The 27,372-nt window shown below is 37.2% G+C and overlaps 2 protein-coding genes across 3 annotated transcripts; one reads left to right on the top strand and one right to left on the bottom strand.

Annotated features, from left to right (window-relative positions):
* Positions 1-200: 200 nt before the first annotated feature.
* Positions 201-12,934, bottom strand: LOC130433565 (transcription factor E2F3-like). Its single transcript, XM_056763490.1, is given in 8 exon segments — positions 201-3,322; positions 3,496-3,637; positions 6,516-6,630; positions 6,745-6,903; positions 8,854-9,073; positions 9,278-9,389; positions 12,256-12,389; positions 12,392-12,934. Coding segments are annotated over 8 exon segments (1,257 nt in total). The 5' UTR covers positions 12,525-12,934; the 3' UTR covers positions 201-3,080.
* A 4,323-nt stretch (positions 12,935-17,257) lies between these two features.
* mboat1 (membrane bound O-acyltransferase domain containing 1) lies at positions 17,258-26,483 on the top strand. Of its 2 annotated transcripts, none has more exons than XM_056763463.1 (13): positions 17,258-17,546; positions 17,881-18,026; positions 18,580-18,657; positions 19,230-19,325; positions 21,351-21,406; positions 21,529-21,583; positions 22,400-22,592; positions 22,833-23,022; positions 23,322-23,425; positions 23,529-23,593; positions 23,714-23,846; positions 24,358-24,509; positions 25,725-26,483. In XM_056763463.1, the coding sequence occupies exons 1-13, from the start codon at positions 17,457-17,459 to the stop codon at positions 25,846-25,848; spliced, it is 1,482 nt and encodes a 493-aa protein (XP_056619441.1). In that variant the 5' UTR covers positions 17,258-17,456; the 3' UTR covers positions 25,849-26,483. The 2 variants fall into 2 exon arrangements, with proteins under 2 accessions (XP_056619441.1, XP_056619440.1); XM_056763462.1 differs by having other exon boundaries at positions 17,259-17,546; positions 22,830-23,022.
* Positions 26,484-27,372: the final 889 nt, after the last annotated feature.

Below are 27,372 nucleotides of genomic sequence, written 5' to 3'. Positions count from 1 at the left end.
CAAGGGAATGGGTACCGAAATTCTTCAAAATATATTTTGTTTTGTGTGAAAGAAAGAGTTTCATTACAGAATTTTCATTATAGGGAGAACAAACACTTTAAGAAGTCTACATTCTACTACAATATATGACAAAAAAACAAATAGCTCTGTCAGGTAATGATCAACATGTCAATAACAAAACAGAGCTGCATTGTCATGATATTGCTTTAATTTTACAATGTTCTTCAACATTTCCAAGCCATCAGATTTACGGACAAATTACCACCAAGAGTTTTCCATTAAAAGGATCCTGTTTACACATTCATGTACAATTTATATCAAAGCAATAAACAAACTTTCATATACAAAGCTAACTCTACCAAATACAAGATAGAAAGAAAAACCAATGTACACTTTCCACACAGCAATTACATTCATGCTTGTATAGAAAACAGATGGAGAACAGAATAGTGATCCTTATTTTTAACGGAGTGAAGCATAAACAATCGTCTCATCCCTTATTATAAGAACAGCAATAACAAACATGAGATATCAGAACATGCCATAAAAGATTTGAAAAGGGGATAACACAGCACAACATGTAAAGAAACTGCACTTGGTATCAAAACAGAGTACAGCTTAAATTTGAGTAAATTAAATACGTAAAATCAATGTTAAATTTACTTGTTAAATAAATATTGAAAAGCTGCACCATCACTTCTGGATATTTACAATTATATATTTCTTAAATTCTGGAGTTTGTGCAAGACAGAAGGATAAATTACCTTTATATTGGTGGGGCTTCAACTAAAAGTTGAACTCATGGACTGACTAAAGTCAAATTTATCTCATGCTGGAGTTTCTACAATTGTTTCAAAGAAACCTTAACATTTGATTTCCAAATGCATAAGAGCAGGTGCAAAACCCAGCACATACTGCTGCAAGTAACACTGGCTGCTCAACTGGATAAGAAATCAAGAACAATGTCAAAGTAGCACAGTGAAATGAACAAAACACAGTAAACTAGAAGTCCATTTAAAACAATTAATTTTAGGACACCTAAGGGACCCAAGCTATGCTAAAGAAGAGGAAATCCAACAATGTGCATGACAAGGGACACATTTAGTGTGTCCATTAGCTGGGTTAAAAGGACTCAGGGGAGGCAAATGAATAAAACATTTCAATCATAAAACATCACTGTAAATTATATATCTTAAAAAGGTTAAGAGGTAGATAGTACCTAGTGACTTACCTTATCAAATTATATTGAATTTAATAAGTGTACCACACATCATTTACAAATGGCTTCTTACAAAAGGCACCTGTCTTGGAAAAAAAACAACCGTGTTCCAAAACTTTTGTGACGAAACAAGACAGCTAGGTGTATAGTAACATACCCACTGATGTGACAATAATCTGCAGGTTTTCGAGGTGGGCAGTTGTTTACAGGTCACTAACCAAATGTCAACTTTATTCCCTTCACTAAAGACAGAAATGTAAATCTGTTCTTATGGAGTCATCATGCTGAGAATTGTGGGGAAATCGGTACTATGGATCCTTCCTGCGCTCATCACTTTAAACATTGACAGAAACTGATCAGCATGATATGAACCATCAATGACCTTCAGCATGTGAACCTCACAAGCACTTCCACGGTGATCCATATTCTGCCTCAAAAGGTCAAGAAAATCATTTGCATGCAGAGAGCGTCAATAAAAAAAAAGAGACAGTTAACCCCAAATTTATTTGTTCTGAATTACTCTCTAGTTGTTCCAAACCTGTATAAACTTTTTATGATTCAACACAGCAAAGATATTTGGACAGTTCTTGGCAACCATTGACTACCATAGTAGGACAAAAATACAAAAGCTGTCCTACATTCCTCTAAATATCATCTACCGAAGAAAACCTAAAAGTCATTTTTCCTACAATTGTAGTCAACTGGGTACAAGAACTGTTTTGTTACAAACATTCTTCCAAATATCTTTCTCTGTGTTCATCAAAACAAAGAAGTTTATAAAGATTTGGAACAACTAGAAGGCAAGTAAATTACAGAATATTTATTTTTGGACCTTCAGGCACATTTTGAAAGAGAATATTAGGACTCCCATAACTGCAACACAAAAACATCTTATATTAAAGAATATTTGTAAACGATTAGTATATTTAATTGTTGTATTTTATGTACTGAATTTAATTTTATACAAAATTAGTTTTTTACCTTTTTCAGACAGAATGATTTTCTTTGCAGTATGATCGTTTTTTTACATTGCAGTAATAAGAATATTCGGGCAGGGTGAACAAATCATTACGCTGAAAATCGTATTGATAACCAATTATTTCCTTTCATATGCAAATCAAAAATATAGTATTTTACGATTACTGGCGAAACATTTGTGAGTCTCACAAGGGTTACTTTTGGAATAAATCTTCCTACATTAAGTGTCTTCTGTACCTATTTTCCAGTACATAACTTTGAGGCCATTGTCAAAGTTTCAACTTCAAGCAGATAAATGTCAATCTCTGCAGGAACCATGGAGACTCCGGATTTTAAACTTAATAGCTTTGTTCCATTTACCTTACCCATGGTAAACATTTATGAACACTCCCAAGATAGCAGTAAATGATCATACTCCATGAAGTCCATGAGGCCTCTGATGATCAGAGGTGGGAAGAGGGAGTGTTCATTTGATTTGAGGCTCTGTGATGCATATCTCAAGTGAACAGACTTAAGGAGAGAAATCCAGATCCAAGAACTGTCATGGCCTGCTAGATCTGTAAGCCATCCAAAGAGTCAAAGCCACAAAGATACTTAATAATAGCTAGCGTTTTCCAGCATCAGCGGACGTTGTTAACGCAACAAAGTGAAGAGCAGCAAAGCGGTGTGGTGACGAACAACTGGAGTGCAGATAGCAGGTCACTATCTGCTTACGGTCAGATACCACGAAGAGAAAACCACTGGCTGAAACCAACAGCTCCGGAGACCAGAGATCTCCTGCTGCTGCTGACAACTTGGATCAACTGAACGAAAGAGATGTTAGATCTGGTCAGACCTGAGTCCAGATTGACGAACACAGGAAGGAACATCCTTGAAGAGATCATCACAAGAGATCATCTATATTAGGAAGCCTGTCCAGGTCGTCGAAGAGGTCTGTGATTCCCTCTTCTTCCTCAAGGCTCATCAGATAATCGTCACTGAACGGAGGTGAGCCCAGAGTGATGAAGGGCGCTTCATTGGTGGGGATCTGATCCTCTGTTTGCTGAAGGAGACTAGTGTACGGGGATGTAATGGGGGACAGATTGGTAACAGTAACGGCTGGACCAGAACGACTGGAAGAAGCATCTAGAGATGGAGAAAGAGCATGAGAGACAGAAACGGAAGAAGAAAAAACATTTTAAGTCAAGGATATGAACAAATGCATGTATTGGAGCACGGAATGCATGAGTTCTCGGTCCCTTATGTTTAAATGGATTTCAATGGAGGGAAAACTGCTCTCCACACTACTTTCACCTCACCGTCTAATACTTTCATGAAAGGTGATGTGTTGCCCTTGACAACAGAGTGGCCGTTTTTCACAGGGCTGTCAGTTGCATTCTCATCTGGACACAGGAAGACTTCTATAGGAGCCTTAGTGCTGGTCAGGTGCACCTGTAGACCCTGCACAGAATAAAGCAACAATATATTTCATTACACTTACTGCCTAAAGCAGATAGGAGTTCAAAGATAGTTTTCAATAACTGCTCCCAGTATCTAAAATGTAGGGCTGATACAAAAACTATAAACGAAGCAAATAAAATGCAATGATTTTCTTTTTTAAATACACAACTATTTACTCAAAATAAAGCCATCAATCAACTAACTGCGTGACAGTTTGTCAGATTCATTTGAACTCAATTCTCCATTTTGAGTATATTCAACTTAATGAAAAGTCTGAACTTTGTACTTTGTATCTAGTGTTGGTGTGTCGCTCAAGGATTTACATAGTCGAATTAGAATTGTCACGTCTTGCCTATACTCCACTGATAGTCGTATAGCATGCGTGTGTGTGTGTGTGTACGCTAGCGATGGCCGATATTATGTAGTTTGCGACATACCGGTAAAAAATCCAACCTAAATCTCGCTTAGGTTGGTACTGTAGAGGCATCAGAGTTAATGTTTAGTTTCACTTTTGTTTTATTTAATTTGTTATGTATTCGTTGATAGTCATATTATGTTACACCACAACATTTAGTTTGGCTAAAAGTTTTAGCCTCTTTACATACAGTTCACAATCCGAATTTGTATTATGTTATTTTAAATACGTTTATGAGCGTATGAAAGTGTGGAATATTTTATTTTCCTTTTATCTGCATTTTTCTGTTCTCTATCTGTAGCAAGAGTCAGTAGGCCTATATGTTGCTGTAAGAAGAAAAGGTTCACACAGTTCAAGAGTGAGTGATTGACAGCATGATGCGATTGTTTCCACCCAACAATAGGCAAGTTTTTTTGTCAGGCTCTCAAGAGAGCACCTGGAGATTCGGTTTGGTGCACACAGTGCACATAGTCTGACAAATTATATTTACCTATTAAAAAAAAGTTACTTTTATGAACTATATACAAAATAATACAGTGTGATGATTAAAATTATATTATTTTAAATGAAACTTAAAATACAATGAAAATGTATTACATTACATTAGTTAATATTAATATTCGACACCAATTTTGAAACTTAAAATGACAACCTTTTAGATTTTTTGACAGGTTGTTGAGAAGTTTGCGAGCATTTGTGTGAGCACATGGAAACTTGCGGAGCTAGGATCGCATATAACATTGTTAAACACGGGCTGCGTGCAAGTGTCAAGTTTAAACAGCTTGTCCTTTTAGAAAGTATAAGAGAAGCGGCGTTTATTTCGACGTGCAGCGCAGAGCAGTGCAAATCCAGACATTCACAGAGACTGCGCGTGCCGCGTGCTTCTCTAGGAACGAGAGTTACAAATACTCCGGTTTGTCATCATTTAGACCCAGGGTCCGTTTACCACCTGGAACAAACCACATAAGCTTTAGCAGCACTCAGTTCAAACGTAAATCTTATCCAGTAATACACTTAGGCCATCTAAAAAAAAAACTTGTGCATATAAAGCTTTCAACCATGTAAGTTCGCAAACGAGTGCGCAGTTCGTTTATTTTGGGTGCGCATGCGCATCACTTATTTGCATCCCTGTGCTAGTTTAGGTATGACATGATGTGTTTATTGAGCTTTAGCTAATTTAATTTTCTTTAATACAACCTTTTAAAATCTAATGTCACTAATATATTTTAAATCGGAGCTGTTTGATTAATGCTTGTTTTTCTGAGGGTCTAAAATACATGCAGCTAATATCACTTGATGCAAGAAACCAGCTGTGGATGGTGTTATAGATGTAATGTCATTTTTATCGTTATCGCAATAAATACCAGGAATAATTGTGATAGAGTTTTAGGCCATATCGCTCATTCCTAGTGTTAGCGTGCATGTGAGGAAGACACCAGGTGGTTAACAAGGGTACAGCGCAAAGTGCAGCACAGCATTGATGCACTGAAACAACCAAACACTAATTTTCAGGATTTGTTTAGAACAGGATATACCTTTATAATAAATTAAAAAACGAAATAAGCCAGAATTAATTCAAAATGTCCTAAATAAATGTGTTCATGTCAAAAAAATGCAGGGGAAAATATTCAGAACACAAGCCACAAATAGTCAAATGAATGGAAAGTTTTCTTAAACATCACAAAATAATGCTTTGCCACTTACTAGACCAGATCTCGCTTCAAAAATATTTTCAAAACTACTCAACATTAATTATTTTTTACAAACAGGAATACAACATTCATTTTCCAATGAAGTTACTTTGTTTACCGCATGTAGACAGTGCACAATTAATCGTGGTTACCACTAAATCCTGCTAAAATCGAGCTGGCTGCGATATGTTTTGTCAAGGTAAGCGAAGAAAAGAGAGAGAGTGATCAGACACTAGCCCGATCACAAATCAATATCGGATGCACTTACACTTGGTGGCACGAGCTGAAAGACGCAACGGGTTGCAAAACTGATGGAGACCTAGCAGTCCTGCTCCTGGATTTGTTAGTGTTGTGTACATTTTTCTTACCCTACTGTACTTTTGAGCTTATTTGTTATTAGGATGTGTTCATATTGTTCATTGGTGCACTATGGGTTCGCAATTTTATAACCTTAAGGTAGCTGAGAGATAATATTTTGTTGCCCTGGTGTCGATAGGTAGCTTGTTGTTTCTCCTCACAAATCTGTGTTATGCATGTAAATGAAGACTACCAAACGACAATAAACGCTTTGTAGTACAAATGTGAAGATTCTGTAGTTCAGACCAGTTAAGTGCGTAATTGTTGAACAGTTCAGTCGTTGAGTAGGCTAATGTTATCGTAATGTATAATAACACCAAAACGGCTCGTTTTTGCTTTGATGTTCTTGCGTGACCTCTGACCACTGTAGACTGTTTAACAACATTCCATTTGACAAACAGAGCTAACTTCTCACCTCTTGAGGGTCCGGCACCTCTAATTTGGTTTCTGACGGCGCTTTGACCACAATAACCGTTTGATCTCTCAGTTTGCGGTCCCTGCGCAGGTCTTGATACGTCACATATGCAAACGTGAGGGTGGTCAAGGAAGAGAACATAGATCACATTCACCACAGCAGATAAGAGTAGACCACAGCAACAACAGACAAACTAACTGGTCTTTGTTTCTGCACTGAGTAAGGATATTTTTGATTGTGCGATGAGTCAGTCATCCGCTTGACTTCCTGGGTGCAGCTCTGGATCAACTCGTCGAGTTTGCGCTCCTCCTCGACAAGCTGCGTTATCTCACTGCTCAGGGTCTGTCTCTCACATAAAACACCACCCACCTCAGACAGACTGCAGCCCCTGCGAAGAAAAGAACATATGGTAGTGTCAGCCATTTTATCATCTTAGAGAAGAGATGAAGAAATTATTTATTAATACGAAAAACGTAATGCTTGCTTTGTATACCAAAATACAGTATAAGCACTTAGTTTATAATGTCATTTTCTTATATATATTTCTCCGTTTTAGAAAATTTTAACATTATTATTGTATCCTAATCTACTAGTCACTAGAACACTTGCATGTAAAGTTGCCATTGATTTGTCCATTGGCTTTTTTGTATCAAGTTGGACAATATTATTGGTGCAAATCTCACTTTAAGGACAAATCTCACTTTTTTTCTAAACTAACTATTTACATGTATGTGTTTTTATTATTTTAGGGTTTTTCCTGCATATTATAATTAAAATGAATCTGGATGTCTTTACAAAAAGAAAACAGTTCAATAGACTAGTGATTGTCAACTGGAGGCCCGCGGACCAAATGCGGCCTGCCAATCATCTTTACATTTCCGGCCTTAAAATTTCAAAATAAGTGGATAGAACGGTGTGCTGTAAGAAATGCACATGTTCAGACTCCACATCTTTGATGGTCCAAAATTCTGCTACATTTAAAAAAAAATGTTTGTTTGTTGCTCAGGCACAGAACGCAGTTTGATTGCCAACCTTGCCAATTTTAATGATTTAAATGCATGATGGGCATGAGTCTGATAAATTCCTCCTTAAGCTTCAGCTGTCACCGAAAGAAAAAATATATACGGGTGCATGCCAAACGATTGCATGCTGCTCACAAACTTGTCAAAATATTGGATTTGTCGGACATCAAGCAGCGCTGCTCAGACCGATAGGCATGTACAGCTCTCGTTTTACTTTGATATAAACTGATAGGTCTGCGCAACGTGCGCATAAAGTTGAAAACATAACAAATTACAAACTCAACATTACTTTGTTGTGCTAAGAGAGTAATGTTTGCATGCTCTGGTTCAGATAGTAAAGTGATAGTGCCATGCGGGGGAGTGGGTTAATGGCACTTTGAAAAAGACCTAATGCCCGGCCCGTTTTCAATGACTTGAGCTTAAATTTGTCTGGGCCTGTCGGATTGGGACTGAAATGCAGGACTCTACTTCAAGCATCAAAAATGTTATTTTCATGACACAAATATATATATATACTCATTTCAAAAACATTTTGGGAATACACATTTGGGGTTTCTAGCAAAAATGTACAACTCATTTATGTATTTGGGAAAAGTTCAAAGTTGTCATGCTGTCAGTCTTTATCATCGCTGATGGATGACTTTGTCACTCCTGAGGTTTGATTTAGTTGAAATTCAACAGACAATGAACTGGAACTGCCACAATACATATAGAAATACTAATAAAATATTTTACTGCGGCTGTAGCCAACTTGGTAAGCAATTCATGCGTGTTCATGTTACCAAAACAAAGACTAAGTTATAGTTTGGTAGCTTTTTGACTTTAATGAGATAGGACAGTAGAAAGCTGACATGAAAGCCCATGTCAGCACACTAACCACAGGCCTATCGACGCAAACCAAAAATTCAACAATGAGACAAATAGATGTTAAATAGAGATAGAATTTAAGTTTGTAGAATCTGTCATGTTTAAATTTTTTGTTTGTCATAAAAGTCAAGCTATTGTGAGACGTGTTTACGCCTTTTCTAAAGCAGCTTCACATGGAAAAAAAATAACCACTGTCTGCAGTGCTGTGTTTTTAATGTCAGCCTGTCACCACCATAGGCGTGCACACACCCGGAGACCTCTGCAAAGTGAAACCCTGTTTCGCACAACCACCTAAAAGACAACTTCCTGTATGCTTTGGCTGCAGAATGAAACCCAGCGTTATCAAAATGCTAACAAAAGAACCACAGTATTTAAAAACCACAGTTGTGTACATTAAGCATCAAAGTAATATTCTGCACAAGAAGCCAGAAAAGTGAGGTGGTACATACATCCATTGAATGTTGTTTTTCGATTTCTTTTTAATAAGGTGAATCCCCTCGAGAACATTGGTGATGTCATAGAGGCGCCTCTTCTGGACTTTGAGGACCTCGGAGGCCTGGTTTAGGTCCACCACGCCGTCCGATGACTGTGCCAGAAGCTGCACAAACTTCTTTGTCAATAAACCCAATGAGGTATCGTACCGCGTCTTCTCTGATGGAGACTTCGGAGCTACAAATCAACACGATGGGAAAAGAGGGCTTAAACACACTTCAAAGTAAAAACCTCAGGCAGGCAATGAGGAAATTGTTGCATTACAATGCTCTAGAATTTAGTTGTGGGGTTTAGCATGTAATAATTACTGCAAAAACATATTATTGACTTTCAGACTAACCATTCGACAAGCTTGCAATTAGAATATGTGGGTCTCCTTACTTTTATTTCCCTTTATAATACAGAGTGGAATTCCTGTTTGGGTCTTTGGCGTTTTGGCTCCTTCTGATATGTAAAGGTGATCCGTGTCATCTAGTGCCAAACGCCTTTTTGCCTGGAAAGGAGGAATTCCTTCAATTACAGATGTGAAAAACAGGCAAAATATACACCACTAAATACACATGGGTCAATTCACACATCTCAATGATTATATTACAGAAAAGACAACCTCGCATGTAAAACAGTAATCGTGTGTCATTTCCTTTTTCCCCTGAACAAAGTTACATTATATCAATTATATTTGACAGACATGCTAGGATTAAATTATTTTGCATTACCTAAATTGTATTATTTTCATGGTAAAAGTGTGTTAGTTGTTGACACAGTAAGCACATTTGTGAGAAAGAGCACTAGAATAAAGTGTGTGTGGATGTCTGGTAACACATATGTGGTTACAAAACAGGTAAGTAGTGACTTATTCAGTTTTTGAGGAGCTAGTTTTGACTGCCCATTGGGCTAGTTTGGTTAGACAGATCTGGCAACCCTGGATTTCTTTCTGGCAGTAGGTGCTCATCCTTCAAATCACCGTGTCACACACACATAAAGAACCCAACAGGTTCAGTGCTTATGTCTATACATGACAATAATGTTGGCTTTACAAGAAGCAGTGGGAACAAGAGGGTGCATGGTGAACCATCATTGTTGCAAGGCATGCACCGATGTGTTGGCAACCGATATTAATCAGTCGATATTAGATTAATTTAACACCACCGGCATTTCGGCAATAGCATGAAAAAGGTTTATTAATTAACTGCATGGAGGCAATGAGTTGCATCTCTGAATAATCCAACATTTATCTCTGCGCAAAATATTAAATAACAACAGCACAGACTTTAAGCTTGTTAAAGAAATCTTCAATGTCAAGACAAATATGAGTTAATATTGTTAATAAAAGAAATATTGGATAGCAGAAATCACCTTTGAAGATTGTCATGTTGTCTTATTGTATTTTTATCTTAACTTGTCCCCCTCTTAAAATGTTAAATTGATCAAATTCATGTTCAGTAGAGTTAATTTATTGCAGAATTAACAGGCTAGTATTGTTAAGTACTATGCAATTGACCAATATCAGAATCGGACGATAAGTGTTGATTAAATCTGTAAAGCCCCCAAAAAATGCTATCTGTGCATCCCTAACTGATTGCCAATCTTAGCCAGTAGTCCAATAAGAATAATGATTTTTTTATATAAAAAATTGTGAGGGGCTATCCACAATGCTTTCAATAAGGCAAACAATTGTAATGCTTGTCAAAATTTACTATGACATGATGGGCTACCTTTCATCAGAGCTTTCTCGCGTGACAGACATCATTTAGCAATACATTTAAGGTTTATGAGTGAAAAAAAAAGAGCGAAATAAGGGATGCCTGGTCCCCCCAATCTACTCACATGTTTACCCCTCTGACATCATTAATGACCACGTTGAATTGGTTTCATACAATCAACAGTTCTTTCCATTTTTCCATGCATGCTCAAGTTTCACATGTAAAACTGTAAAGACCTTTTATTTATACATAACAAATCTCTATATTTACCTATTTAAACCAAGTTATAAATTCTGATTTAAAAACAGGTCAAACACATGACCGCCCGCATTCCATCTCCTTTTCCTTGATGGTAGTGAGTGGACTGACTGAACAGCCATTTTGTGGCAGAAATTATGTTGTCTTTAATGGGGCAAAACAGGACCGAGACATTCAAACTAGTCCCTCATTGACTCAACAAAACACAAATTCATTTCACAGAGGCTAAAAACGGTTCAGTTGGGAGGGACATTAACACAGTTATGGAGAAAGATCTTGTTTACATATTGGTAAATGCATTATGTATTAGTCTACATGCATTTGAGAGAAGCAACTTAAATAACAATGAAACGACAGTAAAATGAATGTCATGTGCTTTCAGAAAAATACTATTCCACCCCCATAAAATACCATTTGGTGGTGTGATAATGCAGGCCACACTTAAGCCCAAGCAAACAGAGAGACATGCATCTGATGTCAGACAAGTTAAACTTAACACTTTTTAACGAATATCATGAAAGAGACTCGATGCAGAGCAGAACGTTTGCTAATGTTTATTCTCACCACATAAAATAGGACTAAAAAGATTGTAACTCATACATGCTACCAAAACTTAACCAGCAGCCCACAGTGGGTTAACCATTTACTGACATTACAATATAAACTTCATTTCCTGTCGTTAGATTATTATACACTTTTAGCAACTGCAATTGCAAACATTGTGCAGAAATTTAGGGCACTTTGTGCACTTTATCCTCAAAGTTTTTCAAATTACCATAATACTTCTAGAACTTGTGCATACTACTGTACATTTTGACTCGGATATATGCATTTTCTACAAGCACTTGTGCGATTTTAATAAAACGTAAATTAGCCTAAAGGCTGGGGGAAATAGATTTTAAGGCGATTACGTTTAGCAACCCCAGGAAAAAAACTCCGCAACCCTTCCCCCTCCATTCACTCACTTCAAAAACACGAGCACAGGCCTCGACAGAACACCTTCCATACACGACACTATAATCGTTTTAACAATACACAATGTGGGAATATACGCCACACATCAAAATAATCACAAACTTGGATCTACTGCAGAAGTCACGCTGACCTTCTCCTTGCATGCACACATCACATGTATGGCCCCCCAAATATGGTCACAACCCAAATCACGTTAATGTTATACATCAGTTAATGTGCTTTAACAAACGCGTAAAAGAACACGAGCGAAAAATGCACAGCAAACACCCTCGAGCACAGTGCAGAAGTGCTTCGAAACTGAGCTGTAGTCATTTTGTTCGTTAGCAAGCTGCATTAGCTAAGCTACAGTAAAGGAAGCAGCTCGACGCCGCTCACTATTCGCGGTTAAAGCCATTTATTCTCAAATAGTGTGCGTGATATTACCGGTGGTCGTCCTAACGTGGGTCGCTGTCCGGTTCCATGTATCCCGTTTGGAGTGCTGTATAAACTGGCCGTTGGAGGGTCGGACAGGCAGACATTGGTGGTCTGTGAAATGCACGGCGGCGGAGTTATAATCGAATATATGTGGCAGTGGACAGAGTAGATGTAAAGCGATCGGACAGTGCTGTTAAAACTGCATTTTTTTCCAGCGAGGAGCCACCAAGCCCTGCTATTATGACTTTTTCTGGGGCTGATGGGACGCCTCTTCTCATCGTTGTGGACTCGGGTGTCCTTTGTCCCTCCTTCTGTTTAAACTCGTTTTTCTGGTAATCCGCCGCGTTTATTTCACAAATATGCACGGCGAGCGTGAGATCAAAGTCTCAGCTGTCCATCTGACCGGGATTTAGGTTATATTGGTGGCGGGCGGACGGTAGATGCTTTGGATTTTGAGGAAGACGCGAAGCGCTCTGCCACCAAACTGAAAAATGGCTCCAGGAAGCTGACAATGAATGAGGGGATGCAGTTTACGCGCGAAGGGCCCTCCCGCGAAACTCAGATTTCCCGGGGAATTTTTAAACGATATTTGCATGGGACACGCGATTGGATGCGTAAACCACCGCTCACGCCCTTTTTTAACCATTTCTTTGTACTGGTTACACCAATGACATAACGCCAACGTAGATCCGAAGTCTCTATTGGTCAATGACAGCACGTGTACTTAAACGTCAAAATGAAACTGACGTGTGGACGCACAAGGAGAGAGCAACATATTCATATGAATTAAATGTACTGTTTGTATCCAAATGCTTTATTAAAGCATTGAATACACACCAAGAATCGGATCTGGAAGTGTGTCATTTATTGATTTATGTTTTTTCCTTTCATTTATCTTTCTTATGTTACATATCTTCATTATGTATTTACTTTGATGGGGCTTGGTTTACTAGTGTATTGTGTATTCTTAAATAATTTATTCAGTCAAACACTGCACTGCAAGAGATTCTAAGAGAGACAACGAAGAGTCGATCAATATATTTTGGCAAGAATACTGGCAATTTTTGCACTACCATCTGTTAAACTAAAACAGTTTTCACAGTATTAGATTAGATTAGATTCAACTTTATTGTCATTACACATATACAGGTACAGTGTAACGAAATGTAGTTTAGGTCTAACCAGAAGTGCAATTAGCAAGTGCAGATATACAGTGTGAATAAATACAGAATACAATATTAGGGAAATAATTTACGTTGGGCATGTACTATGAAAATATGACAATCGGTATGTACTATGAACAATATATACAGAAGGCTATATACTGTGAACATTAATGTACAGGAGGTTATGAACAGATAACAATATAGACTATACAATAGTGCAAGTGACTTGAGTGTGCATTAGTTACAGACATTAGCTATTAAAGTTACAGTGCAGTAGATGAGTTAATGTGGTTATTAAAGTTACAGTGCAGTAGATGAGTTAATGTGGTTATTAAAGGTACGGTGCAATACATGAGTAGATGCAGATATACAGTCACAGTGCAGTAGATGAGTTAATGCAGTTATTGAAGTTATAGTGCAATAGATGAGTAGATGCAGTTAGTTATGCGATAGATGCAATAATGCAATAGATGAGTTACAGTGCAGTAGGTGAGTTAGTGCAGTTATTAAAGTTACAGTGCAGTAGATGAGTTAATGCAGGTATTAAGGTTACAGTGAAGTAGATGAGTTAATGCAGTTATGAAAGTATGAGTTTCTATTAAAGCTATAAAAGTCACTGAGTGATTATTTCTATTGTTTTATTCATATCAACCGAAGAGCAGCAGAGGACATTTGGCTGCTGTCACTTTAAGAAGTAAACGTGAATCTGATCTGTATTGACATTGTTCAGTCTTGATCAGCAAAGGGGTAATAAAATGAACAAATAAGTTCACATTTGAACACCAAAGAAAAAAACGAAGGGAACAAATAAAAATGAAACACAGAAAATCGAAAGAAAATAAAATCAACCAACTTGTCAGTAGTATACATACTCAGTTGGAGGGATAAAAATATGTTGTAATGCTTTAAATTGATACACTTGAAAGTGTTACTTTATACAACATTAGTCTCTTGATATCAATCTTAGTTTCCATATGAATTTCGATGTAGGCTAACGTTGATGTTGAGAAGAAATTAAAAGACGGTAGCTGCGTCCCAGTTCACATACTATCTGTCCTAAATAGTTTAGAAAACAAAATAATATGTCGCAATTCATAGAAGGCCAATGCTGAGAGATGAGCATTCTCAAAGTACCCGGATGGTCTACTGTTTCCTTAAAAATGTACAAATTCGAAGTGTGAATACATGGACACTCAAACAGATGATATCACCCACAACTCACCGCAAGAGGGCTGAATTTAATGACACTTCACTGCATTAATAAAATTAAATAAAAGTTGCTTAGCTAAATTAATTAATGTAATTATAAAATGAACATTACATACGAAATAATGAATGAATTATCACTTGCATGCAAAGAAGATATGTATTTGATGATTGTGAAAGTTAATGATCACATGGTGTAAACAGCCACATCTGTTTCCTGTTAGTATGATACGTTTTGGTACGCACTAAAATATATATACTTTTCCATAACAAACAGTACATAATTTTTATCTCGTGGAGATGGTGGTCTAGTGGGTTAAACCACTGAACTGGTAAATCAACATTTCCCAGAATCAACTAATTTGTTGCATTGACTGGTATAAGCAATGGTCACCGAAGGTAAAATGAAGTGAAGAAGTGAAGAAGACAAAGTTCCCACCTTCTCTACACCTGCTGCGTTCCAATTCATGCATGCGGGGTTAACGCTGTATTTACCATAATATAAGAAAAAGCAGCAAAGGTGCTCTATACGCCTATTTCTTTACTCTTCAATAGCTTATAAAACAATTATTAAGAAATGGTAAAATCAAATGTTTAATAACATAATATTTGAAACACCCAGTAACAGCTCCTAAAAACGTGATCTTATGATAAAAAATTGATGTTGAAACGGTGGAACATTGTATTTTTCTCAGTGGAATTGTATGTAGGCCTGTAACTTCTGGACAGATGCATTTGAATGGATGCAACATTAAATGCCTGTTAGATTAACCTTATCATGGGAAAATCTCAAATTTTGTTTAATAATTGAAAACAAAAATACATTTGTGACTAAAATACTTACTATGCATTTATTGAAATTCTATATTCATAAATGTAGAGTTTTTTAATGGACCAGTTTGTAAGAATAAGAAGGATGTAATGAAATATAACCTACTTCATCAAAGATGTTTAAAGATCTTACATAATAAAGTGTTATGCATTTATTACTTTAGAATGAGTTATTTCTGTCCCCTTGCATGAAATTCGGCATATTAATAATATGGTAGCCCTAAACAGACCACTTGCTCTACAGAGTGTGTTTTGTAATTACAATATTTCGTTTGTCAAAGAGGCAAAAAAGTCATAGTCCTGTGTCAGTCACCGTAGTGCTGTGGGAAGGTAGAGGGGGAGCGGTGGAGTGAGCCATTGGTTAGAAATTCGCAACCTTACTGTCAGATGCCGCTAAATTTTACTGACTGACAGATTGCTCAGATTGACTGATTGTTTTCAAAGAAGAGTTTGGGTTAATTGTTTAAAGAGGTAAATCATGCAAAAGCAAATTACATCCATTTACCATGTCACTTTAATGCATTATATCAAAATACATAATAAATTATTAATAACATTTGCACTAAAAACCCTTATGGAAATTAACCTATGATTTTGTAGTAAAACGATTGACGATTTTCCTAAGAGAAGACCTGAATCCGGTCATTTTGTTTTCAAAATAGACAGACTCATCTAACGTTAACATTTTAAATATTTAATTTTTACAAGGAACCTCTCAGACATGTCGATCTTCATATGACACCATATTACTGTGTCACTTTTTTTGAAGGAAGGGCAAACACAAGAGCATGGTACAAGAAACAATGAAAAGATGGCTGTAGAAAATAGATAAACAGACAACCCTGCTGATAGCATATACATGTATTTTTTTTTCTGTGTAATCTATGCAATACTTATCCACATGTGGGCCGGTTTCGAGGCCTTAAAATTTGTATATTTAAGTCGTTTTTAAAAACGTACTTTACAAAAAAAACACATAAGGCTACTGTGTGCACCTTGAGACAAAACTGCACGGATATATTTTAAGATATGTCATACTCTTACATTATATGCTTAAACCCTATATAGGAAACCGGCCCTTAACATTTATCACTGTTTAGTGTTTCTGTGTTGGTCTGAATGCATTAAAATGAACAATCAGTAGGTGGCGATCTATCCTTACAAAGAGGCATAAATTGCCTGCAAGGCAGCACAGGGATAAATTTAAGCTGTCTCAAAAAGTAAGTGGGGTAAATCTGTCTTCCTTTAAATATAATGTATAAACTAAGCCAATGAGACTTTTTGGTATTTTTGTCAAAGTGATGTTTCTATTATCATTATTATTATTTTATGACAGACACAATGACCCAGTAGGGTCTTTAGCGATGCTGGCTTTGAGCTAGGTATTTAAACCTAAATCAAAACTGGATAAATAAACATTTTAAAGGCAATTAGACTTTTTTACACATTCTTAAACTTTCCAGTTACTGTATGCTTAAAGATAATAAAATAAACTTTAAAAAAATCTTTAACATTACCACTGTTCCATAGAAAGCACTGAATAAATGAATAGTTAAATAATACATATAACAGGTATTATTAATAAATATTAATAACTAAGATACATATATATATGTATTATATATATAACAGAGGCTATTTCCTTGATCTGGTCTTAATTCTTATGTTTTAAGCACTCAGACTGTGCATGCTAGAGTTTTGGTCTGATCTCATCTGATATGTGGGTGGTTGGAATTTCAACACACTCCAATGAGCTCAATCTACACGCCCATCTGACAGCTTCACCAGCCCCGCCTTGACAATCTGCTTCAAACTCCATCTAAGTTTTTCACAGGGAAAGGAAGAATTAGTTTCTGCCTTCGACTCAAAACCTCCCTCGAGATGCTGATCTCCTGATAGACAGCGCGAGCGCCCGGACGCGACGCTTCACCTGTAATGTTTGGCGATACGAGCAGTGCGACACTTTGATCTCGAAACTTGTAGTCACACTTATCTACATCATGCAGAATGGACGAGAACACAGCCATCGAGTTTAAAACCACTGGATCAGCGCTGTTAAATCCGCTGAGTGATCTGGTGGGAGTTCCTCTGGATCAGGTCAGTGATTTATTACGTCTGTCATGATGCGTCTGTCCTGGAAAACTTCATCTTTTAAGTTCCCGTATGTTATGGTGTAACTCTTCCCTACTTTAAAGACATTCCCCCAAAAGTATCATACTGTCATGTAACAAAGGCTATAAGATGTTTTGTTGGTCAGATCCAGACAGAACTTTCTATAAGAAGACAGTGTGTAACCACTTTTCATCTGGTGTCATTGGAGCTTATAAATGAAATTCGTAACTGTTGGTTCTGACCATGTTCTTGTCACATGTTATGATTATTATGTATTTTAGGATATATTTAGCATGTTAAGCTCCCCTCTCTTGTACAGGTGAATTTCATTGTGTGTCAGGTGTTTGGACTAGCAGCTGCAGTCTGGTTTCGTCTGTATCTCACTCCTCAGTTCACCACACCTGAGGTCAGACATGCCGTCGCTGCTCTCCTCGGAGCTTCATTCATCACGTTCTGCTTTGGCTGGTAAGACCTGTCCAGCAGTCCCTTAAGGTTTCCAAACTACTTTATGTAAATGAATACACTGACATATGTTTCAATTCACACAACATAATATATCAACGTATGTGATGGTATCATTTTATGAATAATTTATACGACATGCATGTTTATTTGTTTGTTTAGATGCAAACATATAATAGTTGAAAACAATTATATATAAATATTTATAAACATTCCCATTCACACTAGTCACAGTCTTTCCCTCCAGCACCTGTTGATCTCAATTCAGTAGTGTTACTATTATTTTACATTTCGTAATGAAGAGGAAGTGACTTCCACCTCATCCAACCTATTATATTAATTATATTGTTGTGCATTGAATGCTTATTAAAGGATGTCACAAACTCGATAAGAGAGAAGCCAATTAGGTTTGAGGCTAAGGTTTATTTTATCCAATCGCAGGGATATCCCAGCATGTTTTAGCTTGATTTTTAATGATACCTGGGCCAGAAAAAACTAAGATTGTAATTATGTTGCAATCCTAAATAATTTCTAGTGGATGTTCCTGCTTTGACAGGTATGCCGTGCACGTCTTCATTTTGGTGTTGGCCTGCTATGGGATTATACTCAAAGCCAGTATCCATAATGTTCACAGGCAAGTAATTCCTTGTTGCTTTGTGCAACAATTATCACCCAAAGCATTCTGAACTTTGAAACTTGTATTTTGGGGTGGGGGGTTGCTGTACAGGACAGGGTGGGTGTCTTTTTTTAGGTTGTGCTTAGTGATGGTATCAAACAGGAAACAAGTCCTGTAGGACCTGTCTTGCACTGTTTTACAGAATTTTTCAATTGTTGTGACAGAGTTGGTGGTGGCCTTTTGTTTTTGACCTGACCACTAAAGAAAGAATTTCAAAACTGGTATACCACAGAAAGCAGATTTAGATAACTACAGTGGCAAGAACAACTGGGCTGCTTTTGTATGTGTAGGCCTACTAAGGCATTAAATAGATGACATCAGCTCCTTTTCATACTGTATATAATAAGATGTTTTTTTATGTTTTGCCACCATGAAATGAATCATTACGTTTGCACTAGAATTTTGTGCTCTTAAAGTCTATGAAAAGGCTTTGATCATCCAGTGCAAATGGTGTCAATTTTGTTTATCCATTAACTAGAAACTCAGCATGCTTCTGTGAAACCCCAAAACACTTTATGCTCTTATTCCAGATACACAATGGTTGTATCGATTGGATACCTCACAATTTGCCAAGTGAGCAGAGTCATCATATTCAACTATGGAATACTGTCCACAGACTTCTCAGGGTGAGGAATTTATCTGGTAGTCTGCTGTTCTTTTGTATTTATTAATTTGCATTCTTAGGCATGTGTTTGAACAGATGCAAGTGCCTCCGTGGGCCGTGGTTTAAAAAAGCCGTGGTTTCGGTCAAATGCTATGGAAAATTGTATCTATAAGCTGTAGGGCGTTTAATGGTTGAGTAATGGTTTGACCAACCGAAGAGATTTATGAGTAGTGGGAAGACAAGTTTTGAAGAATTTGGGTCAGTTGAAGAGTCAGCGCTGAAAATAGACCAGAAACCACAGTCTAAACTGTGACTGAACTATGCTCTTAAAGTCTCTTTACTCTAAGTTGTGTCCGATAAGATTTGAAACAAAGAAAATCATTCTTCAATATCTTAAGCTAGGCACAGCCCATGAAGCGAGATAAAGGAATATATTTTTGTAAAATGTTTTACTGTAGCGAGATTAAACCGCATTTATCAATCACGTATCTCATATGCCAAGTTACAAACTCTGTCTCGCACACAAAAAATCTCCCGCCTACGTCTGTGTTGATCTGGCCGCTCCTCAAGGCTTGGTTTGGTTTCTTATCTGTGAGTTTTGTCCGTTTTCATCTGCTGAGGTTTTACACGCCCTTGGATAAATAAGAATGAGAGATAACAGTTACCTGCGCAGGCTGTTGACGTCGTCCAGTCGCGGCCCTCAGACGGGCGTTTGTCCCGCAGGGAGGCACGAGTCAGATCAGCTGAATCCTATTAGGAAGTTCTCGGCCTGTTTATTTGTTGATCTTTCCCTCCATCAGCAGCCTCTTGTTCTATTTCTCGTGGTTACTGCCGTTCTCTGCATTCCAGACGTGCAGCAGTCGATTGCTGACAGGGTTTTTTCCGTTCAATGAGAAAGTGATTTGGAAAGCGTGTTTTATCAGCATCATTCATATAACTATATTTAGAGATGTTTAGGTTGACTTATGGTAGTTTCCTGATGGAAATCCTGGAAAAAAGTTGCCAACACAAAAACTTTGGCTGTGATGTTTCACTGGCACGTTCTTTTCCTGTGGCACCCGCCCTGCCAATTCTGGCCTGTGCCAAACCAGACCAACGTCACGTGACCTCTGTTGCACAAAGTCAGCAGTATGCCGGCAGGACAGAGAGCATACTATTTGCCCGTCTATTACTGCAAATCAACCCACGATAGTGTGATAGGTCACAAATGGGTCAGAGCAGGGCCAAGTTTGCTCTTTGTGTCATCAACAAAAAAAGGCTCATCCATGCTTTCAGTTTTAATCTTTTTAGGAAAATGAACTATGTTTTAATATGGAAATGTTGTCACATAAAACATTTCAGAAATAAGGAATCATTTATAATAATGATGAAATGTGTGTAGGGATTCAACATGTTATGTAATGGGGTGTGGTTTAGTTTAAGCGAAAACAATTCCCAGTTACCACAGCCACCCATTTACAATTGGGAAAACAAAGAGAAGATTTTTTTGAGCAGTAGTTATAATACAGTATAACAGTAAACTAAGCATTTTCAAAGTGTGTTACAGGAAAAACAATCATCTGATTCAAATAAAACCTAAAATATTTCTTCCATAAAAAACATTTATATATGTGACCCCGCATCACAAAACCAATCTTAAATAGCATGGGAACATTTGTATTTATATCCAAAAATACTCTTTTGGATTTTTGCATTAAAATTAAGATTTTCTTTTATGCGAAATATCATTAGGATATTAAGTAAAGATCATGTTCCATAAAGCTATTTTGTACATTTTCAACGGTAAATATATCAAAACTTACTCACATAAGTAAACTTTGACTTATAATTATAACTTAAGACTTGAAATTGGGACAGACACTGACTTTTTATCAAAGACATGTGAATATGTTTGGTGTGTGTTTTTTTGCAATTTAATTTAAACCATCCTCAAAAGCTATAGCTTTAGTCTGAAACCACATTTAAAGTAATGTTTCATGTTGTTTGTAATGTAAAAGAAAGCACTATATGTTGTAAATGTATCTCACATGTCTCCTCTAAATTCCAGGCCTTTAATGATCATTACACAAAAGATCACCTTACTGGCTTTTCAGGTGCATGATGGTGAGATAATTTCTCCTGTCTCATCTAAAATACTATCCCATAAATGTGTTGTGTACTGCACATGTTAAAAATGAGTTCTGTATTTCAGTGAGGGAAACACTTGTTCTTTTTCAATGTTTCAGGGATGTGTCAAAAGCAGGAGAAACTTACAGAAGATCAAAGGCGGCTGGCAGTACAGTATGAATATTTAACGCTCTTATTTTAACAGTATGGCAAAAAATTGTTCGCATATAATCTGATCAAATTCCTCATATCACTGCTGTCTTCAATACATTTTTTACATATTTATTTAGGCTATAAATCCTTAATATTACCCTTCATGTTTCGTCACTGGGCACTGCAAATATCTAATCAATAAAAGAATCAACAAGTTGTCAACTTTGACAATTAAAAAGTAAAATGTTTTTTCATCTCCTTAAAAACAATTTGGACATCCAAGGTTTCGGTAGGACAGTGACGATATGATAATTTTGGTTAAAGTTTTATATTGCTGTCTGTTTGGTAATAATCTGTTGAATCTCAAATTTTTACCAGCTTTAGTTGATTAATATTTAGTATTTTATTATTGAATTTATACATCGAGATTTTCATCAAAGAATTTTTATAGAAATATAAATATAAAATAATATCAGTATGCATATTGCTTAAACAGAAGAAGAGTCAATAAACAGATAAAACAAAAACAAATAAACACAAAACTTTGACCTAAGAACTCAAATACTGTGTCCATCATCTTCTTCTCAATGTTTAGGATTAAAACATATATTAGTTAATGTAGAAAAAGCAGCTTATTTTGTAAAACAGCTTAACACAGAAGTCTAAATGAAACATTCTCATATTACTGATAGTACAATTTACCCGCATTCGTACGCAATGCTCTACGTGATGCAGATGTTTCTCGATGGACATCAGTAAATGTTTCCATTCAGTGTTATGTAAGAACAAGTAAAACTCTTCGCTGCCTCATTGTGAATCTACTATCTCCCTTTACAGCTCGAAGCCATCGCTGTTGAAGTACCTCAGCTACAATATAAATTTCCTGAGCATCCTGGTTGGGCCTTGCAGTAACTATAAGGACTACCTGGAGTTTATAGAGGGCCATCATATTCAGAGCACACTGAGAAGTGTTAAAGACGCCAGCTCGCAGCAGAATGGCTGGGACAAAATGCCTGAACCGTCGCCTGTGGTGAGACACAAAGACAGATTCATTCAACCAATTCCTTAAGAAAGAAAGATCCACAAAAAAGCTTAAGATTGAACAGTTGGACTAATAGTTGTCATGATCAAACCCTCAATTGCTTTGAACTGTCGAGGCTTCTTTGGTTTTGTGAATTAACCACGTTGTCATGCATATTTCCCAGAGTGCTTCTGGTTTCAGCGTTCATTTCCTTCCTTAAGATATATGACTACTGTTCTTTCACAGAAGACTGTGATTAATAAGCTTCTGGTGTGCGTTGGCTGTCTGCTGTGGTTCTTCATCATCACCAAAGCATTCCCCATAGCCTACAACGTGGACCCGCAATTCATCAGCGAGGCCTCTTTCATTACCAGACTGGGCTACGCCTTCATTTCCATCCAGGCAGCCAGACCCAAGTTCTACTTTGCGTGGACCCTCGGTAAGCAGACGGGAGAAGCGGATTGTTACCAGATACGGAGACAGTAGGATGGGCTGAAAGGGTGTCAAAGATCATAGACATACTGGCTGAACTGTTTGCCTTTTATTTTGTGCTATTCAGTGTAGGCAGAAACACAAGAACAACACGTAAGAGTATGCGATTATTCTACCACCAATTTTTAGATTTCAGGGTTTTAATGATCATGGGGGAAAAAAAATGGGAAATGTGTAAAATCTTTAACAAAAATAAACTGGTACACTACTGGTTTAAAAAACATCCACGTATGGTCTGATTTACAGCGGAAGCCATTCATAATGCAGCGGGGTATGGAATCAGCGGCATGGATGAGAATGGAAAAGTGTCTTGGGACCTCCTCTCCAACGTTTACATTTGGAAGATAGAGGTTTGTTCACTACTGTAGTTTTTTGTTGTATTGTGGATATTCGATATCAACATTTTGTCAAATATATTGTTTATTCAGTAAAAAGTAATTTTTTTCCCCGCAGACTGCGACAAGTTTAAAATCATTTATTGACAGCTGGAATATACAGACTGCTTTGTGGCTGAAAAGGTGCATTTTATTCTTACTGTACATGTTGGTGCATCTGTAGTTTCCATTTTTTCGGCTATTTATTACAGCTATTAACAGTCTGCTCTGTTATGTCACATGTTTTCCTGTGCTGTTCCTCAGGGTGTGTTACGATCGAGCTCCATATTACGCCGTGCCCCTCACATTTGTGCTGTCGGCCATCTGGCACGGAGTTTACCCAGGATACTACTTTACTTTCATCTCAGCTGTACCCATCACCTTTGCAGCTCGCGCTGTGAGTCTTGCACATGCACATTTGCTTTTGTATCTTGTGTCTTTTCATGTTTTTCTATTAACTAATTAATTAAAACATATTTTATATTGTGGAGACCACTGATTCCTTTTGTTTTCATATACAGCCTATTTATATTTACATTAGACTAGCCCTAGATGTAAGCATTTAGCATTTTTAGAATTTAAAAGAAAGATAATTTTTTTATTAACATGTCCCCAAAATAAAGTTCAGTCTGATTTAGCTCAATTCACTATAGGCTCCTGCTGTATCATTCCTTGCATCTGTGCTGTTGGACTGGTCGCACTGCATTTTCTGTCAGTCACAACATTCATCCTTAACACTCTCATTCTTTTCAGTATCTGTTTCTGTTTCCTCTCACAGCATACATGCAAGTTTTACACACTGACTCATATGAATCCATGTCAGATGACTCATTTATCAGCATTTATTCTCAGCCACACCTGTTAACCACTCGCTCATAACTCCCCTTTCTTTTGCTTCGATGTATCAGGTGCGCAGAAACTTCCGCCAGTATTTCTTGTCCTCCCGGCAGCTCAAGTTGTGTTACGATGTGGTGACCTGGGCTGCCACTCAGCTGACTATCTGCTACATTGTTATGCCTTTCCTTCTGCTGGCAGTGGAGCCCACAGTGATGTATTACAGGTACCGTGTCTGTTTGCCTAGTATTGCGTAGGCAAACGAATGATTATTATTTTAGGATTAATGCCGAACAGCAGAAACAAACAGCAGGTCTAATGGTATGCTGTTCGTGTCTTTTGTATGTGCTTTTTATCTAATTGGCTTTAAACGAGCTTCCAAAAATAAGCGCATTCAATGATCACAAAAGCAGAATGATATCTAAAAGTGTTTTGTTTTTCCAATTTTTACTAACATTCGAATATTAAAGGTGTAGTTCACCCAAAAATATAAATTCTCTCATCGTTTAGTCATTTAGAAGACGCTTTTATCCAAAGCGACTTACGAATGAGGTGAACAACAGAAGCAATTAGAACAATACAAGGACAGCAATGCATCTCAGTAAGCCTATCGCAGTGTACGAAGCTAAGTACCAATTTTTTGTTTTGGAACACCTTTGAGTTGTTCTAAATCTGTATAAATTTCTTTGTTGTGATGTTGTACACCTAGAAAGATGTCGGGTAGAATGTTTATAACCAAACCTTTCTTGGCCACCGTTGTCTCCCATAGTAGGAAAAAATACTTTATCAGTTTTTATGTTCTGTTAAACACAAAAGAAGATATTTTGAAGAATGTAGGACAGCAAACAGTTCTGGTGCACCGTTGAATTCCATTGTCATTTTTCCTACTATGGTAGTCAATGGGGTCCAAGAACAGTTTGGTTACAAGCGTTAGTCCAAATATCTTTCTCTGTGTTCAACCAAACAAAAACATTTATGCTGGATTAGAACAACTAGAGAGTGAGTAATTCATGACAGAATTATAATTTGTGTGTGAAGTATCCCTTGAAAAACACATATATAGCTGTTGATACTTTCTTTTGAGATCAGTTTTCTGGTTAAGGTAACAAAAAGGTCATAGACAACAGCAAAAAAATAAAAAAATAAATGCAGATAATTCTAGAGGTGTAACTCTTGAACATGAAAGCAATAAACTAAGAATTTGTTTGCCACGAGCAAATGGATCTTAGGCCTGTCATGCACAATTTAGGAGGAGAAATTTGTGTTGTTGTGGTGAAAGTAATGTCACAATGCCAAATGCCTTAAGAAATACTTTTTATTTTTTAAGGAAAATCTTTAATAATTAAAGCTTAAATGTATTTTTAGTAATGCAGTCAGAAAAAAATGCTGCTTTACGATTGTGCTGTTAATCTTATGTCGGCGTGTCCTTTCCGTTCCTCAGGTCGATGTACTTTCATGTGCATATCATCAGCATTCTGGCCATGATCCTCTTGCCCAGCAAACCCTGGGACTCCAAGACTCAAAGCCATGCACAGCAGTCACACAATAACCTGAAGGTGGACTGAATGCCTCGAATGTGTGTGCGTGGATGGAGAGAGCAGAAGCATGGGCAGACAAAGGCCACTTTGTGTGATGCACATATAAAGAGCTGAGCCTTGGCTCACTAGCAGAGCAGCACTGCGTGCACATACACACAAACACACACATAGGGTAACATGCCATTCAAACAGACACATAATTGCTGGAGCAACGGTTCACAGGCACAGATCAGGTTCTGAACAGGTTGGGTTTCAGTGAGGCCGTACTGTTCCTTCCATCACACGGTGCGAATGGAAGCCAGTATGTGTCACCGTTACTTAGTAAATGAATGCGGCCCTTGATTCAGGGTCTCACAGTGCTAGAGCCGTGAAAGTGTCCCTAATTATAATCCCACCTAATTTATTCCGGGTATAACTGTGTGAAGACTTTATACAGACAATGAAGAATATTTTGATATGTTTGTTGTTTCATTTTTAATATCTCAGTTTTGTATTGTTGAGATGTGCATCTTGAGGATGTGAAATGACAATGCGGTACTGAAATGCTATGAATGCAAATATTGCAAATGTCAACTGAATGACTAATCAAACATGTAGGCTTCAGTTATTAGTATTACAAGTGTTTGAATGTGATGCCTAAATAAATTCATTTTTTGAATGAATTCTTGGTGATTGAACATGTATACTACGTTATTTACTAGTTTTCATTGGGAACGAAATATCATGTGTGTACTTCGTACTTGGGCTTATAGGAAACCACCTAGCAACGCCCTAACAAGTCTTTTGCAAAACTCATCTGCCAGAGTTGGGTTCAAGCTATTGCTATACATTCTTAGTGTTTTACTGTAATATTGCATGGTTAGTAAATGGTTAGTTAAAGCATTTCAAATCCCCAAGAAAACTGAGTTTCTTTTGCTTTTAGTATCAATATGTTAGCCGTAAGGATATCTTAAAACAAGCTGTCCCTGGGGCCAGGGTCGGTTCTAGGCTGGCTTGACTGGGGGGCAATCACATATTCTGGTTGGGCGACTTTTCTCTATTCATACATTGAGGGAAATAATTATTTGACCTCCTGCTGATTTTGTATATTTCAATGCTAACAAAGAAATGAAGATTATAAAAAATCTGGTGATTTTTTTTATAAAGGTTATAAACTGATTGGCATTTCAGTCAGTGAAATAAGTATTTGATCCCCTACCATCTAGCAAGGATTCTGGCTCCACAGATTGGTTTTGTGCCTATATGCACCACAGATTAGTCCTGTCACTTTTAGAAAGTACTCCTAATTTCCACCACCATGGTCCAGACCAAATAGGTTTTAAAGGATGTCAGGGACAAAATTGTAGACCTGCACAAACCTTGAGCAGGCTACAGACAGAAGCTTGGTGAGAAGGATAAATCTGTTGGTGTGATTATTTGGATAAAGAAGAAATACAAAATAACTATTATTAAATGCCCTGGTTCTGGATCTCACTTCAAGATTTCCAAAACTACAGGGAAGAAACTTGTTAATCATTTCAAGACAATTGGGAGCACAGTTAGCAAGCAATC

This window comes from Triplophysa dalaica, chromosome 12, assembly GCF_015846415.1.
Source record: "Triplophysa dalaica isolate WHDGS20190420 chromosome 12, ASM1584641v1, whole genome shotgun sequence".
Classification (NCBI taxonomy): Eukaryota; Metazoa; Chordata; class Actinopteri; order Cypriniformes; family Nemacheilidae; genus Triplophysa; species Triplophysa dalaica.
The sequence above is the reverse complement of the archived record's forward strand: the minus strand, read 5'-3'. Positions and strand labels throughout refer to the sequence as shown.

What these genes read in the sequence shown, in the direction of transcription:
- mboat1 (XM_056763462.1), top strand. Translation starts at nt 17,457, where the DNA reads ATGGACGAGAACACAGCCATCGAGTTTAAAACCACTGGATCAGCGCTG. An exon ending in ATCACGTTCTGCTTTGGCTG is followed by an intron (nt 18,027 to 18,579) that starts GTAAGACCTGTC and finishes CTGCTTTGACAG; the next exon opens with GTATGCCGTGCACGTCTTCA. An exon ending in CTGTCCACAGACTTCTCAGG is followed by an intron (nt 19,326 to 21,350) that starts GTGAGGAATTTA and finishes TCTAAATTCCAG; the next exon opens with GCCTTTAATGATCATTACAC.